At 41.6% G+C, this 15,806-nt stretch overlaps 1 protein-coding gene across 3 annotated transcripts in view; it reads left to right on the top strand.

The window, feature by feature from the left end:
- Positions 1 to 539: 539 nt before the first annotated feature.
- map2k6 (mitogen-activated protein kinase kinase 6) overlaps positions 540 to 15,806 on the top strand; it is a 48,556-nt gene continuing 33,289 nt past the window's right edge. Inside the window, exons 1-2 of one of the 3 annotated variants that reach the window (XM_087844942.1) lie at positions 540 to 612; positions 778 to 901. In XM_087844942.1, coding sequence (XP_087701068.1) covers positions 811 to 901 — 91 coding nt within the window. In that variant the 5' untranslated portion in view covers positions 540 to 612; positions 778 to 810. Of the gene's footprint in view, positions 902 to 15,806 lie in introns of all 3 variants that reach the window. The other 2 variants (XM_087844943.1, XM_087844944.1) reach the window with 2 other exon arrangements.

Below are 15,806 nucleotides of genomic sequence, written 5' to 3'. Positions count from 1 at the left end.
CCAGTCAATTCAGTTTTATTTATTAAGTGGCAAATCACAACAACAGTTACCTGAAGGGGCTTTATATCAGAAAGCAAAAACCCCACAAAGGTCACAGCGCATCGCCCCTGCATGAGTCTGAATCTAATGGAAGTCTCTTCCTGTTAAAAGGGAGTTCTTCCTCCTTGCTGTTGCCAAGAGCTCTCTTAGGGGTTCACTCTCTAATATCTTTAAGGATAATATAGAATAATAAGAAAAGAAGCTGAGAGTGACTTTTGAACGAATACAGATTGAATTTATTACAGAATGTGCAGATTTCTTAGCTGGTGCAAGATTTTTTATGTGTTTTACAAACTATTGCATCATGAAATCGATGCTGAAAATGTACAAAACCCACCAGGAATGAATATAACAGTCGGTGTTCCCCGGGTGCGTGCACAGACGAAACCCACACCCACTCTTTTTTAGGATACGTTACAAACTTCAGCGTCTTTGCGCTTTCGAAAATAAAACGCCGCAGCGCTCACTACATTTCCCACAAGCCTCCGCGGCCCAAGCAGGAAGAACGTTCTCTCGCAGGGGCTCACACTGATCCAAGTTAGGAGCTTTCAGCTGCCAGCCTTGGCCCATCATGTAAGTGCTGCGGAGAATTCTTTGCAGTGCGTTTGCAGAATTACCTGATTTCCCGACGGCCGTGCATCCGTCCCGGCGCCCTGCGCACGGACGCGCACGCTTCGGACGCGAAAAGGCTCCAAGTGCATGAAGATCGAGGCTTGTGTTTTTGCATCTTTGTTGCAGAAAGCGAGCCGCTGAAGCTCCAGTGCGAGGGCGATGGAGGGAGGGAGTGAGAAAGAAGGCAAAGTCTTTTGTGCTTCCCCTCCCCCTCATCAAAGCAAAGGGGAAATGTCTCAGCCGAAGGGAGGTAAGAATATGAAACCGATGTGTGCAAAACTAGCGATATGCAATCACGGCTGCACGAGCTGCAACGTGCACCGCTGCAGGTCGAGAACGGCCGGTGCATTTTAAAGTTAGACGGCTAAGAAGGGTCAGTTGCATTTCCTGTTTGAGATCTTCCCCTTTGCACAGTTCCTGGTAAGACGATGCTGTGTGGACTCACTCGTACTGGCGCTATTAGCAGCGCACAGGCGGGGATGTGGAGCACGGGGCGCCTTAATAGTCACGAGATAGACGGTCTTTATTAGAAACTCTGCACGAGTTGACGCGTGGCGCGTGCACGCTTTTCGGGGTAAATCGTGAAAGCCTTGTCGCGTGCAGGGCTCTAAATTTGTGGTTTGGTGCATAGGGGAGGGGGTGGTGGGGGGGTGGCATGACGTGACAACCTGCAGCTGTCAGTGGACAAGTTTGTGTGTTTGTAGGCTGCAAATTAATTTCAGGTCGTGAGGAGAGAAAATGCAACAAACTGATGGCAAAGCGACGGTGGAGGGTTCAGGAACAGGGCGCGCTCTCTGGGCTTTGCAAAGTGTGTCAGCTGCTGCTTCTGTCCAGCAACTGGATATGTGTCAAACCCCTGGGTGTCCACCGATGTGCAGCTTTTTCCCCCCCCCCCTGCATGCCTGTCACACTTTTGACCCAACTTCACCACCTTGCAGCAGCAGGAGGTGGAGGAGGAGCTGTGCTCAGCCTCCCCCCTGCAGCCTCTTTAAGATCATCAGTGAATGGAGCTCGCAGTGGAAGAGCCAAACAGCTGCAGTGAGAGCAGCTCGGGCCTTTTTTCTCTCCCAAACTCCCCTCACCGTGATTTCCAAGAAGTGCAAAGCGAGGCTGGTTTGTTGCACAACATGCAGCATTCTCTCTCTAACACACATGCACGCACCGAGAGGCTGCACAGGAGGTGAACAGGTAGGAGAGAGCAAGAGCCCCCCTAATGGTCAGATCCTGTTTATCTGCTCCAGTTGAGTGTCCACCCACACGGAGGAACTGTCTTGTTGCAGCCAGCTTATCACGCGGTGAATAATGCAACACCTTTTATTTATGTTTTGTAGATGAATGAGTTGGTTTGGGACTTTCCTGAGAGCAGAAGTCGGTTTCTGTTGTCATCCACTGACGTCGGTAGAAGCAGAAAACTGCACACGTGCAGTCGCACGAAAAGGGGATGTAGGCCCAGTTAAGATCTCGTCTTTGATTTAAAATGACATCCACTTGGTCACCTTTCAGCTGAGAGATGATCGGGTGATCGCTCTGCAGCTTTTCTCAGTATGTAAATATATTTACTGATGTCTGCACGATGACAAGTCATTATAACATCTGCTCAAGGCTTCTGACATCTTGGACCTGCAAATATTTCTCCTTTAGTGTGAAACAGTAAACATCAAAACAGTAAAAACTAGCCTCAGACCGATTATTTAAATGAAATTCAAACAAAAAACCAAAACAAATTAAAAAGATGTGCTGTTTCTCTGACTTTCTGTGGATTAGTATCAATACTAATAGATAAATACGCTCTCGTAGTACATTTGTAAATGATTAAACTTCTGATTAAAAACTCCACTGAGGTTTGCAAGAACCCTTCGGCTGATCACAGAGCACACGGTGTTATTGCCACAGGCTAAAGACGGGAAAGTTGGCAGCATTGTTAACGGGGGCACATTTTGCTGGCTGGCTGGCCAGGTCGCGCCCCCAGGTGTGTGTGTGTGTGTGTGTGTGTGTGTGTCTATGGTTGCGCTGAGCGAGTATTTTCACCTCATGCTGCAGCGGTGCGCTGTGTATTTGCATTTTATGCATCAAAAGCTGTTCCTCAAGCTACATTTTCAGACCAAATTCTGAGAGATATTTGCAGAAAGTGGAGTTAAGAAAACAGATTTTGGAAATGTTGGAAAGTGCGCCTCTTTCTTCTTCATGTTCTTCTTGGCTTTTTACATGCTGTGTCACATATGTGATTAGATTAAAACAGATTACAAAACGTGATCTTTTATAGACCGAGGAAATTACCGAGCTGTGTATAAAAGAGTTAAAAATAGCTCCACCAACTACTGTGGTAAAAATCTGTTCAGACATGAATACATCAGGAAATGATGAGAAAAAAATACATTTTAATATGAAATAAAAGGCCTTTTACCTAGAATACATTTTGTTTATTGCAGCTTTGTACACTAGGGTAATATAGAGCAGTAATAAGTCAACTATAGCAGTTATGTAGACCTTTGGAAAAAATATATATAGTAAATATAATTTACTTTGTCGTACATCATAGTACGCTGGTTATCTTTGGGTTTTCATAATTGTTACGGCTCTGATTTCTAGTGAAAGCAAATTCTCATACCAGAGATGTTGGAGCCAACAAATATTTTGACTTGAACAGACAAAATACTGAGTTCAGAGGTGCTCATTGAATTTTCTGACCTGCTATGTAAACAGGAGAATCCAGCATTTTCTCATAGGTTTATATTCTGTCTGTTGCAGGAGTGCATATGCACGCATGCAAGAAATCATTGAAAAATATCTATGAAGTAAATGTGCACGCTTTGCAACATAATTTATGGTTGGTTATCACACCCAAAAAGTCTATTTTCATGAACTATATTTCATCATTATTCATCACAGTGTTGCGTTTATTGGTACTAAATATTACTTGCTATCAATAGCCTCATAATTTATGTTGTGATATTTCAAGAGAATTTGTAGTAATGCCATTTATGACGATATAGAGGTAACTGAAGCGCACAGGAACCAACAGTTATGAGTGCAAACTAAGTTAAAGGGAATTTTCAACCAGTGACTGTCAGGGGTCGTCACAGCAGACACATCAGTATGATAAACTACCCAATGTGCCAGCAGCAGAAAAAGTAGAGCCAAGTACCCTGGGTTAGGGCTGTTCGATATAACAATATATATCGGACGACGATATAAAAACGTCTATCGTTTGTTTCGTGGTGTCGCAAAATTAACTGCCTACGGCAATATTTTTTCACCATTTTGATGGTATATTAATTTCTTAAAGTTCTCTCTTTCTCTTATATTTAATATAACCACACTACTGACGGACAAGCGACTGTTTTTATGCGTTGTCGTTAGCAACAACGACGGTAACACCATCGTGTGTCCGCTTGTTTATGTTCCACATAAACCTTTCACAATAAAGCTCAAGATCCTGTTGAGACTTTTCAAAATAAGCTGAATCACCTGAAAGAGCAGATTATTTACGGATGAGAAGTAAAAAAGAGCCGTCAGGTGCTAAAAAATAAACCTTAGACTCAAACGTTAGAACAGGCTTTTCCCCGCAGCACGCCGTGTAATAAATACTCACAAAGAAAACGGCGGCCGTTACAACTTATGTCTAAAAATGTATCATTTAATGCATCGGTTAAAAAACTCGACTCCAGCTACCTGACGCGCAGCTGGAAACACTTCCCGCAAGTCGAGCTGCACGAGATTCACAGAATTTACAGAAAATGTTACATTTTTGTGATTTATATCGTTACGGGACGATCGATGTCTTATATCAGGATATGAGATTTTGGTCATATCGCACAGCCCTACCCTGGGTAGTGTTTTCTCTGGACATTTTAAGTAAAAGTAGAAAGCAACTGCTTGCTAAATTAACTCGAGATAATAAAATTGAAATATTTTATACTTTCCACCTGAGATGTCGTATCTTGGGCCGAGTTTTTTAACCAGTTGCTTTTTGACCTCTCATATAACTTCAGGTGTTCAGTAGTTTCCATCCACAGCTTGTTCTTCCTGTCACACGAGTTCAACTCAAGCTAAATATTATACCAGTATTATTGTGGATGGTTTGATATGGCACAGCCCTATTCCATGTGTTGGGTTGATACATTTTAGTAATGCCACACAGTTTCTTTAAAACTTTCAGTTCCCTTTCCACTTTATTCCGCAGCTGTTCCAGACCTTTTACCAGAGCAACATAAGTTAGTGTCAGCAGAAAATAAAGTGAATTTTAACACATGCCATCTGTGTACAATATGAAGAGTTAAAAGGGGCCCAGTGCTGAACCTTGTGGAACCCCAGAAGTGAACCGGAGTCTGTGTTATTCATTTTACATACTGATGTGTATCATCAAGGTAACTATGTAACCATTTCTCTTTAGTTTCCATTAGTAATATGTGAACTACACTCATATGCAATGTATGTTCCTCTATGCTTTTAATGAATAACAAATGAGACTTGAAGAGAACATTAAGGCCTACCTGGAGCCCACATTACCACAGCAAATGTCTCCCCTCTCTCTAAACACTGAAAGATTTACTGTGAAATGTAAGGACGTGGCTCCGGATGGGATTTAAATTACAGCGAGAGCGGCAGCTTCGCAGGAAAACAGGAGGTAATTTCAGCTGTAATTATTGCCTGGGAGGGGCTCAGAAATTGCTCACATATGCATTCTAGACTGGATTCAAATGATTAGGGGAGGTGAATATTCAAATGTTTCATCTCCCCAAGAGAAACGACTCGTGTTCTTAAATGTTGGTCAGTCAGACGTTTTAAGAAAAACGAACGTTGACTGAAGAAGAGATTGTGATGAGGTTTGAGCTGCCTCTCCTTCTGTTCTGACATGGCTAAAAGTCTTGCTGCTGCTTCTACTTGAATGTTGCCCAACAAGGTTTTTACCCTGACTGCTGTGCGCTGTGCACAGTGACGGCCCTCCCTGCTCGTGTCCCGCCTGCAGCCCCGGCCGGCCCTCGCACCCCTTGCACAAACGTCCCGTTTGTCATGCAAATGGAGGCTGCGTTTTCAGCTGCGCGGATACTAAATTTGCTGTTTCGACGGACTGATTGTTGGTCTGCTTCCAGTTCTGTAGTGGCTTTTTCCCCCCCTCTTGCAGTTACAGTAGAGTTGTTCAGAGCATTGTTCAGATGATCCACTGGATCCAGACAACAAATCATTCCTTTTTATTCCAGCCCTGTTGTGTAGAGAATAATGAGATATTCCAGAGTGTGTGTGCTGTGCAGAAAATGTCTCAATGGAAGCAGGCTTTGAGATTTTCTTGCTGAGGCGAGATGAGAATGAGGGCGAGGATCTCATTACACAGCTCTGCATTGTAAGATAGTGAAGGCAAATAAACCGAGTGCAGATGGATGCAGATGTTAATGTACTCCTTGTGATTGCTGCATGTTTACCCGTGGGCTTTTTGACTCCAACCTGCAGCTCTTCTGTCCGTGCTGCTAAATTTAGAATTGCCTGAAAAATATATGAAGATTGATGATCAGTCCTCCTGCTTACATGCCAGCTCCATAAAACACTAAGCACCATGCATTTGAAATCATCCTTTCGCCCCTTCGGCGAGGCGATGTGTGACTGTCTGGATTTGAATGCCGAACGTCTGCCTGAAGACAATTTAATTATTCTCCAGCATTTCGCTCCTCGTTTAGACGACAATGTAGAAAAGTGGTTTTACTGGCAGCTATTTTCTCTGCCTAGAATTTAAAACCTGTATAAATTGTATGAGTTCAGTCTGAAGGTACTCTTCATGCTGACATTACCCAGAAGTCAACAGCTTTTATCCATTAATTTTTTTAAGCACTTGTGTTGAATAAAACGTCCCATCACCGGTTGCAGTTAGCACCTCGGCACACAAAAAGGACAATTTCAGCCGGGTTATGTTTGGTTACATGTTTGTGCACATACAGTTGGTGGCTGGATTTAACAAAACATTTAGATAATCACAGTTATAACATGTTTTTCCTTTGCTCGTTTGGTTCTTTTTGCACGTTTAATCATCATATTTTACTGAGGACAGTCTCAACCAGTGTTGGTGAAGTTACTTGAAAAAAGTAATCAGTAACTAATTACTGATTACTTTCCCAAAAAGTAATCCAATGACTTTACTGATTACTTATTTTCAAAAGTAATTAGTTACTTAGTTACTTTTTAAAAACACGATTTACAACCTGAATAGGTGATAAAGTGATAGATCTTTCAGCCCAATTCTACTTTTTCTACATAATCCATCATACAAAATGTAATCAAATGGAAAAGTCTCTTTTTAAAACTTGTTTTATTAGTTTTAATCTTTTAACTTTATGCATCAAGCAAACATTAAATTATATACAACATTCTCTGACTGGAAGAAATTTGTTTAATATTTAAACTTATTTTCTGCACATTCCAGCACATAAAATAAAATATTTTTTGTGTTTACACTCAGTCTTTCAAATAGATGCAAGTAAAACACAGCAGAAAATAAATAAAGTCAAAGACTAGCGGTCCTGTTGCTCTATTTTCACCTGTAAAGCAGGAGTGGGGTAGGCGGAGGGTTACCCTGGTGCAGGTGTGCAGCGGTCAGTGGAAGAATCCGCGAGTTTCTCTGTGAGTTTCCCATTACGTCGTAGCTACTCGGTGCTTGCTCGGAAGTTTAGGGAGTTTTTTCGGTGTAAAAAGAAGTTTTCTTCCCACGCACAACGGACACTAATGTTTTTGTCACTTTTTATGGAATCAAACTCAAAGTAAGGTCAGTACTTCCACGCTTTAAACGCTGCACGCTCATACTCTCTCTGCACTCGATATATGATCCATTGTTGATCTGCACACAGCTGTTTTCACGAACGTCGCACTCGCTTACGTCACTGTCATGAGACATTCTCGCAAATAAATCACGGTTTTAGTAACGCAGTAACGCAGCGTTCCTACGGGAAAGTAACGGTAATCTAATTACCGTTTTTGCAAAAGTAATTTTTCTTTTCTTTTTTGAATTGATGAGTAACTAAATGTAACCAATTCCATCAGAGTTGTTTGCCTGTTCATTCCACATGTTCCGGCTCCGGCCGTGGATCGAATTTTGACTTGGGATGGACGAATACATTTCCTTGGCATCACAGGGCAAAGTTTGATATTTTCATATTGTTATTGATGGCTCCAGGGCCATCAATGTAACTGTCCAATCAGGTTTTCATTCTGTCACAGCTTGGCACCTTGGGAGTGATAAAGATGCACATTGCAGAAATGTGTCTACCGGTGTGTTGGCTACAAAGAAAGGCCAACCTGAAAAGTATTTTAATCCATAGTTAATGTGGCAAAACTTAAATAACTTCAGATTTACTCCCAGAGTTTGTCATTTATTTGACCTCCCCATGGTCTTCTCTTTATGTGGCTTTATCTCAACACATTACATGTCCTATTTTAGTATTTTCCCTCAATTTGCAAAGCTTTAACATCAAAACATTGTGATTGGTCAGTTACAGGAGCAACACAAACAGCCATATGGAATCTAAAACAGGTCAAAGATGTTAATTTCGGTTTATCTTACAAGGACGCTTAATGCAAGGACACGGTCTCCCATATTAACTGTATGGATGCAGAAATTATAGTTCATGCCGCATCGGTGACTCAGTCTTTTTAAGTGTTCTGGAGGTGAAGACCTATTTGTTGACCATTATGAGTACAAGAGGCAGTCAACACGCTTCCCCGCTGGTGGGTACATTATTAAAATAGCCGTATTTGTCATGTAGCCTGTCAGACTTGAGTCACTTTGGAATTGCTGTAAAAATGTAGCTGCTTTGACTTTGACTCTGAAAAGTGCTTGATTTTAAAAAAAGCTGGGCTGTAGATCAGTAAAAGGATTCAAACCTCATGTTATTTACATTTTTAGACAGTATCTCGAGGGAGGCGCAGTGTTTTACATAATATTTTAGTCCCTAGACTGAATTTGAAGGTGGAAAAAAACAAGCACTTCGAGAAATTGTGATTTTTTTTTCTTTTCTGTGGCTGTTTTGAATGCTTGCTTATACGTTTGTCATTACTGGTTTGAAAAATAGCCCAGTAATTAATTACTGAATATCTATCCACATGCACATTTATTTTTCAGAGACAGGTTGGTTTTGCCCCTGGATTGTCCAGGATGTTGGTTCCCAACTACGTCAGTAATTTCTCTATTTTTTGATATACGTTGAATTCATGTCGTCTGTAGTTGTTCACGTGAAAATATTCTCCAACTTGTTGAGTAACAAAATAAAAAATAGCACTAGGAAGATGCCAGTCATCCAGGTCATGGTAATCTAATGCGCTTGGAAAGAAAAGCAACTGAACTAATTTAAGTTTCTTAAAGATGCTTCACCTCTCATACAATCCACCTACGATCCAGTTTTGAGATCCCAGGCGCCTTAACGCCCGCTCACATCTTGCCTCAGTTGACCTCAATAGGTCACATGATGGGGTGAGGCGAGGTCTCACAATGGTTTCACCTGAAATCTTGGCTGATAATGACTCACACCTGATCGATAGTGGGTCAACGACCCATTAAAGGGACAAAGAAGCTTCTCGGATGAGAGGTGAAAAGTCCTCAACAGACTTGAAGTCCACTCGCTTTTCTTTCCAGTCGTCTAAGAGAAGCTTTAAATGTTTTTTATCTAAACTTGTGATGCTAGTTTGACCCCATGGGACAACTCTATTGGCAAACCAGTCAGTTAGCCAGCCAAGTAGACACAAAGCGAAGTGTTTAAGCCAGCAAGATCTTTGATGTCCCCACGTATTTAAGCCTTTAGGTGCTTGGGAGGCCTTGCAGTCTTGTTCCCAGGTATTTGACCTGGTTTCATCCTGTTGAAACAGCATTTGTGCTCTGAAGTGACCTGAAGTCGACACCCCGCTTTCTGCGAATCATTCAGGTTGAGCTGAGTGCAAAGGAAGTGTAGCAGGAGCCAGTGACGACATGATTCCCAAAGGAGGTTCCAACAGCTGTAACCTAAAGGAGCTGCAATCTTTGGAAGTGTAGAGTATCTCACAAACTGCCAGAGCGGTCGGAGGGGGGACAAACAGCCAAGTGGCTCTGGCTGGAGTTATTTTCAAACCAGCCACCAGCCGCCCTCCCCTCTGTGTTACTGTCTTTTACTGTCCTTGTGTCAGTATTTGTTGTTTGCTTCCTCCCTCCCTCTGCGATTGATCTCTCTTCCTCTGGCTCTGTGGAATTCCATTGAGGAACTCTTGGGATTGTTGGAATTCCAGTCGGAGTGCATGTGTGGGTTAGCAGCTGGCACCATGCGTTCCCACCGTCATCCGGGCTCATTAGCCCTCAGGCCCTCACACATTGAGGCTTTCTGTATGCACTCTGCCTCTGTTTCTGCAGCACTGTCTTTCCTGCAAACATTCTTCTCTGCATTATTTCCTTTTTTCTTGCTCTCAAACTGTCATGCATGACATGCAAGGCTGGTTGCATGCTCATGCTGGGTGGGGCAGAAACTGGAAGCATTGTCTCCCTCGGCTCTTCTCTTGTCACCGTCACTTCTTGAGAAGGAGATAATTGCGTGTGTTATATCTAATTACTCACCTTCCTTGTTCTCGCCGGTTTCAGTGGGAACAAGGAGTGTCTCCGTGCAGGCGCTCATCTCCCGTGGCCTCCCTCTGGCATTTCACTGCATACTTGAGCTCATGTGCTGCGAATCACCGGGAATGATATGTAGTGCTGTTTTTAATTAACCCACACTGCCACTACCACAGTGTTCAAGTTTGATATTGAGCTCAGCAAGAATAAAAGGAGTTGTGCATGTCAGTTATGTAACATAATCTGAAGAAAGAATAGTTGTAGCTTGCTCACTACACTTCCTTGTGTGCTTTGAAATGCCTTTTTATGCAAGTACTTTACTGACGGGCAGTCTTGAGGTATAAGCACTTTAGTTTCTCATGCTGTGCTATGTTATAATTCCACTGCACTACCTATCAAACTGAAATATAGTAGTTTGCACAAGTCGGCACCAAAGTCAATGAATTACCAGGACTCTGCATCAAAGCAGGAAGAAAGTAGCTTTGAGGCATTCAGATCTGATAAATTTGAGTTGTTTCCTCCTTTCAATCCAAATTCTGTATTAGTTTCCATGCTGGCTTTTAAGCCTTTAACTTTCCCTTAACATGGATTTTTGGTTTAGCTTTACATCGTCTGTCTGTGGTAGTGGTAGCTCTCGCTTTGCAGCAATTTGCTCTTTAACCTGGAATAAAATGGACTGTATGTATAAAGTTTTTGCTTGAGTGCTAAAGTTTTCTAGTGTGTGTAAAAGGTCTGCATAGTTAGAAAGCCCAAAGTCCACTGCAAAGTGAGCTGTTTTATAGGAAACGCTGCTTGCTTGGCTCGCCTTCGGATGTGAACCAAATAAGCTCTTTATTTTTTATTGCAATATCCAATGTTTTAGGAGGTAGCACTTAATGTGTGTAATGTTAGCATTACCGTTAACTGTCTGCATGAATGCCAAAGCTGTGTGGAGTATGTGTAAACTTTCAAATCTGATCTGAAGCCAGTGAACACTGACCTGTTGAGGGCTACTTTGTAGTGCAACCTAAACTTAGCTAGCATTGGCTAGCAGAGACTTTAGCTGTCATGATGCAGGTAATTTGGGAAATGCTATTGTGTACCATGTAACGTAGCGTTTTCATTGTGTTAGCATTTCTTTTTTGTGTTAGCATTTGTAAACTGTTAGGTAGCCTGGACTCATAGAATCTGGGGTTACGTTGCATAACCAAGATATCAAGGCGTGGCCCTTAAACGATGGGGTATAAAAAGTTGCAGTGTGACGAGAAGCGTCTGAATCTCTTCTGGTAGATGTAAATTTAAACGAGAGACTTGCCAATGAGCAGGTCCCTCGTTTAAATTCATTTCCCTGATTTGTCCTTTTACTGAAGAACGTAGCACAAATTGTGAAATTGCTGATTGTCAATTTTTGGCGCTATAACATCCTTACTTGAAGCATAATTTAAGGATGTGGTCTTGTATTTTGTTACAAAGCCAAGCTTGTGCATTTTCCTTCCAGCCACAGAGATTACATAATGCTCTGGCCCTCCAACCCTCCACCACCTCCTCTCTGCTTCTTTCCTACACCTCTGTTTGCTCCTCTCTTCTTGTCATTTCTCATCAGAGTTGCAGCAGATTTTGAGCTGTGCAGCCCTCAAAATGCATCTAAAGCACTGCTTTAGATGCATTTTGCACCTACTGCCCTTATTGTTCATGTTGGCCCTGCTGCATGTTGCCACTGATTTTGCTGGAATATGCCATGCATGTTAATATTCCCGCAAAAGTGTGGAGAATTACGCTGTCTCCTGGCTTTGAGGAACATGTTGTCTCTTGTCTCATGATCTCCTTGCTGCTGTAAGGCAGAAGCATTTTTCACTTGTGGAGGAAAAAGGATGCTGTCGCTTCAGTGTGATCACACAGTGAGGCTTTTGTCCTGACACTGAGGTCAATCATCTGACAAACTTCCAGGTCTGCTTAATGCATACAACAGTGCTAATCTTTCCTTTCTCTTAATGTGGAACTTGTCGTTACTTCCGCTACAGAGGTTGTGTTTTTATTTGTTTGTTACCAGGTTACCTTTTAAATCCAATTCAAGTTCCATCAGGCTGAGAAGCACGGATGAGTTGTTGTTATTCCCGGTTCTTGTCCTCACCTATAGAGAATACTATGTTAAAAAGTGCTCTTGGCCTTTTACGCAAAAGTTAAATATGAACTCATTACTTCTGTTCTGCTGTGGTTTCTTTGACTGTGTTTAGTGCTTAAACTGATTGTTTATCATGTTGCATCTTTTTTGAACAGTGATAGAATCCACCCATTTCTCCTAAAGGGAAACACTAGTGTTGTGTATGATTGTATCTTTTCTTCCTGTCAGGTTTAAATTTGCATTCACAAATCTTTTGCAAGTAATAATAATTAAAAACAGCGTTAAACTATTGAAATGAAATGGTCCATGTCCTGTCAGCTTTCATTGTTTGTGTTGCACTCAGTGTGAAGTTACTGTAACAGCAGGAAGTGGAGTTTTTGTAGTCATTCCAGTCAGCTAGCGAGAAGCATTTGTGGCAAATTAGCAGTCGTGCTTTGGCATCTCAAATCTCTCCATCATATAAATATCACTTTATCTCCTTAAACATCTTTTGGCCTTGTCCAGGCAGCACTCTCTTTGAATGCTGTTTTAGTATGCCAGCTGATGTTAAGATGGAGAAAAAACAGTGGCAGTTGTCAAGTGGATGGTTTGATTCATTCATGCTTTAATGCTGTATTTTTTTTTGTAGTTTCTTTACAATATACTGCTGTAAACATTGTATATTCTGGTAAAATGTAGACATGGAGGGATCTCTGGATCTTCATCAATGGACTGATGTGTTAAAGCAAGTCAAAGAGAAATTACATGTTTATTTTTATGGTGCTGTGAGCGCAGTGCAAAAGCTGGTAAATCTGAGCTTCTATAAAAGGACTGAATTTGTGAATATGCTTCATTAATTGATGTATTTGTTACATTATAACAGGAATAAATTTAGGATTTTCCTCTGTTGTATTTTTATCTGTTCCTCCTTTCTGAGCACAGTTTATTAAGATCTCCGTCATACAGGCCTCGAGACTGGTTGGTGACCTCCCGGAAACCGGTAGTTTTTTAGTTTTAGTTTTTTCCTAACCGGCTGGTGATTGGTTACTGGAGGTTTCTGGCTGTTGCCAGGTGAAATCACCACAAATCTCAGTGTGATTCGTTTGGTTGCCTACCATTTGTGTAGAAGATGCCAACGCGTCTGGAAACACTCGCCATTTACTCTCTGAGATGTAGTGTAACTTTAAAGTTGGAAGGGTAGAATGTTCCCCTTCAAAGGAAAGGTTGTGCTAATATTGTAACATATTTACAAAGGTGGAACTTTTACTTTTAAGGCAGACATTCTTCTTTTTCAGTTTGCATCAAACAGGTGCAGTACAGGTGTTTGAGCATTTGCAGACAAGTCGCTGTCCATTTGTTAACAACCAAAGTTGTTAAAAGTTGTGACACTGTCTGTCTCCTTGCAACCTTGCACACTAGCAATTGACTGGTAGACTGGTTGTTTCCAGATTGTTGGCACCAGGTCTCTAGGCATGTGATTGACACTTAACTTATTCTACAATAGCTTGTGCTGTATAACCATATCCATAATAAGCATGTGGTCTCTGTTAGAAACCCCCCCTCCCCCCCAGTGGGAGCATCTTTGGTATCTTGGTATCTTGCCTGTGCTATGTTTCTTATCAGGTGAATAAACTAAGGCATGTTTTACAATATATCCAGTAAATGCAGTCCTCATTATTTCAGGCAGTGTTTTGCTGCCAAGGAGGAAGGCTAAGATTAGCCAGGTAGCTGCTGTGATAAGCATCAATGGATGTTGCAGACAAGTTTAGCTAACATAAGCCAGAATAAAAGTGTTTTATCTAATGAAGCCTGTTTGACTGAATGACGATTTAGGCTACTATTTGATTCCTAAAAGGATTGTTTGTTTTTTGGGTCAAATACCCTCCTAAGCTGTCTTTCTTCTATCTGATCTTAAGGTAATGTGCACGCTATCCCATTAAGTAAAATACTTTTGTGAAGGGAAGAAATCCCCTAATTTATTCCAGGGCTTATCTGTCCACTTGCTTAATCGTTATGAACTACCCATTAGCTGTTTCTGTAGCTTAGCTAAGTTGCAGTTAGCTCACTATTTATATCTTACTTGCTAACATATCACAAACAAAATCATATATGGGGGAATGGTAGCTGACTAGCTTTCCAAAACTCTGATACTTATCTCAGTGTAATATCAAACAGTTCATAGACTGTAACAAAGCAGAGATTTGAAGCTAACATTTGGAGTGGCTGCTAAGGGAACGGTTAGCCAGCTAGCTGTAGTTTTGGCTATACAGTTAATATACAGGTACAGTTGTTGTTATTTTGCTGATACTCAGGTGTACAGTACACTGGTCTGTCTGCTGTTGGAAATATACATTAGATACAGAGGAATATCATAAAAGCAGAGGATACTAACTTTATACTAAACTGCAGTTCACTTCACAGCACCATTGATACGAATTGTTTATGGGGATTGTGCAACATTCCTGTAATTATCTATGCAAGTATTTGGGGGAAAAGGGGGATTTGTTTAGTTGCTAATGTGATAAACTACTTTAATAAAACATAATTGTCTCCTGGTGTGCTAAAAGCTACTGAAACACACTGGCTGTGTTTTTTTTCAGGAGTGGAACTCATTTGAAGCTTTTAACCAAGAATTCTTTGACTAATACCTAAAATTCCTGCCAGGAATGAAGTATTTCCTGAAGCTGTCTTGGCTGCCAGAGACCCACCAGACTTGTTAACGCACATTGAAAACATACTTAAGTGTGTCTCTACAAGGTTGTTGCTTGTGTGTTGTGCAGACTCCGTGCAGGTGTCATCTCTATGAGTGTTTTCTGGTCTTCAGCGTGAGTTGTTAGCACAGTGCTGGTTTCCAGTTGCTATTGTTGTCTGTGTAAATGCACGTAGGAGGGGCTCAAAGTGACATTTTGGTGTAACAAAGCATCTTTGGAAAGTGGAGACCAGGAGGCCGGCAGCAAGAGGCCACCGGTGGAGGGCCGCATAGCACAGCGGCATCACACCCTGTTAGGACAAAATGTGGGTACACAGGAGTGTGTTTGTGTGTTTGATCTGACTTAAGCTTTTTTATTTATTATTTTTTAAATTACAGATCCGCTCACAGTCACTTGTGTGTGTGTTTTATCTCAGGATAGCAATGTGAGAAATCCGAGTAATTGCTCTGGCAGTGCTCGTCAGCTTTTTGAAGAGCCACACCTTGAGTTTTCCTTTAAATAACATGTCACGACATCAAAGGGCAGCAGACTCTGTGGTTTCCTTAAATGTTACCTTTGAGCGCGCATCAGCTGCTCCAATCCATCCATCCATTCACAGGGAAGTACGCAAGCAGATCCAACATGACTGCCTGGCTGCAAACGCTGTGGTTTGATTACCCTTTGACAAGCAGCCTTCATGCTTTTGTGTCCTCATAAATTTATTAATGACAGTTTTTTGCAATACATTCGAATGAGCTCTGTCTCTGCCGAGTTATACACACAGAAAAACTGCAGCTTCACCCACTTTCTTAATTGTTCTGTCTGTTGTCTC

The sequence above is a fragment of the Neolamprologus brichardi genome, chromosome 8, assembly GCF_056152115.1.
Source record: "Neolamprologus brichardi isolate AB-2024 chromosome 8, ASM5615211v1, whole genome shotgun sequence".
NCBI classification, from domain to species: domain Eukaryota; kingdom Metazoa; phylum Chordata; class Actinopteri; order Cichliformes; family Cichlidae; genus Neolamprologus; species Neolamprologus brichardi.
Note: the sequence above shows the minus strand (reverse complement) of the source record. Positions and strands in the feature narration are given on the sequence as shown.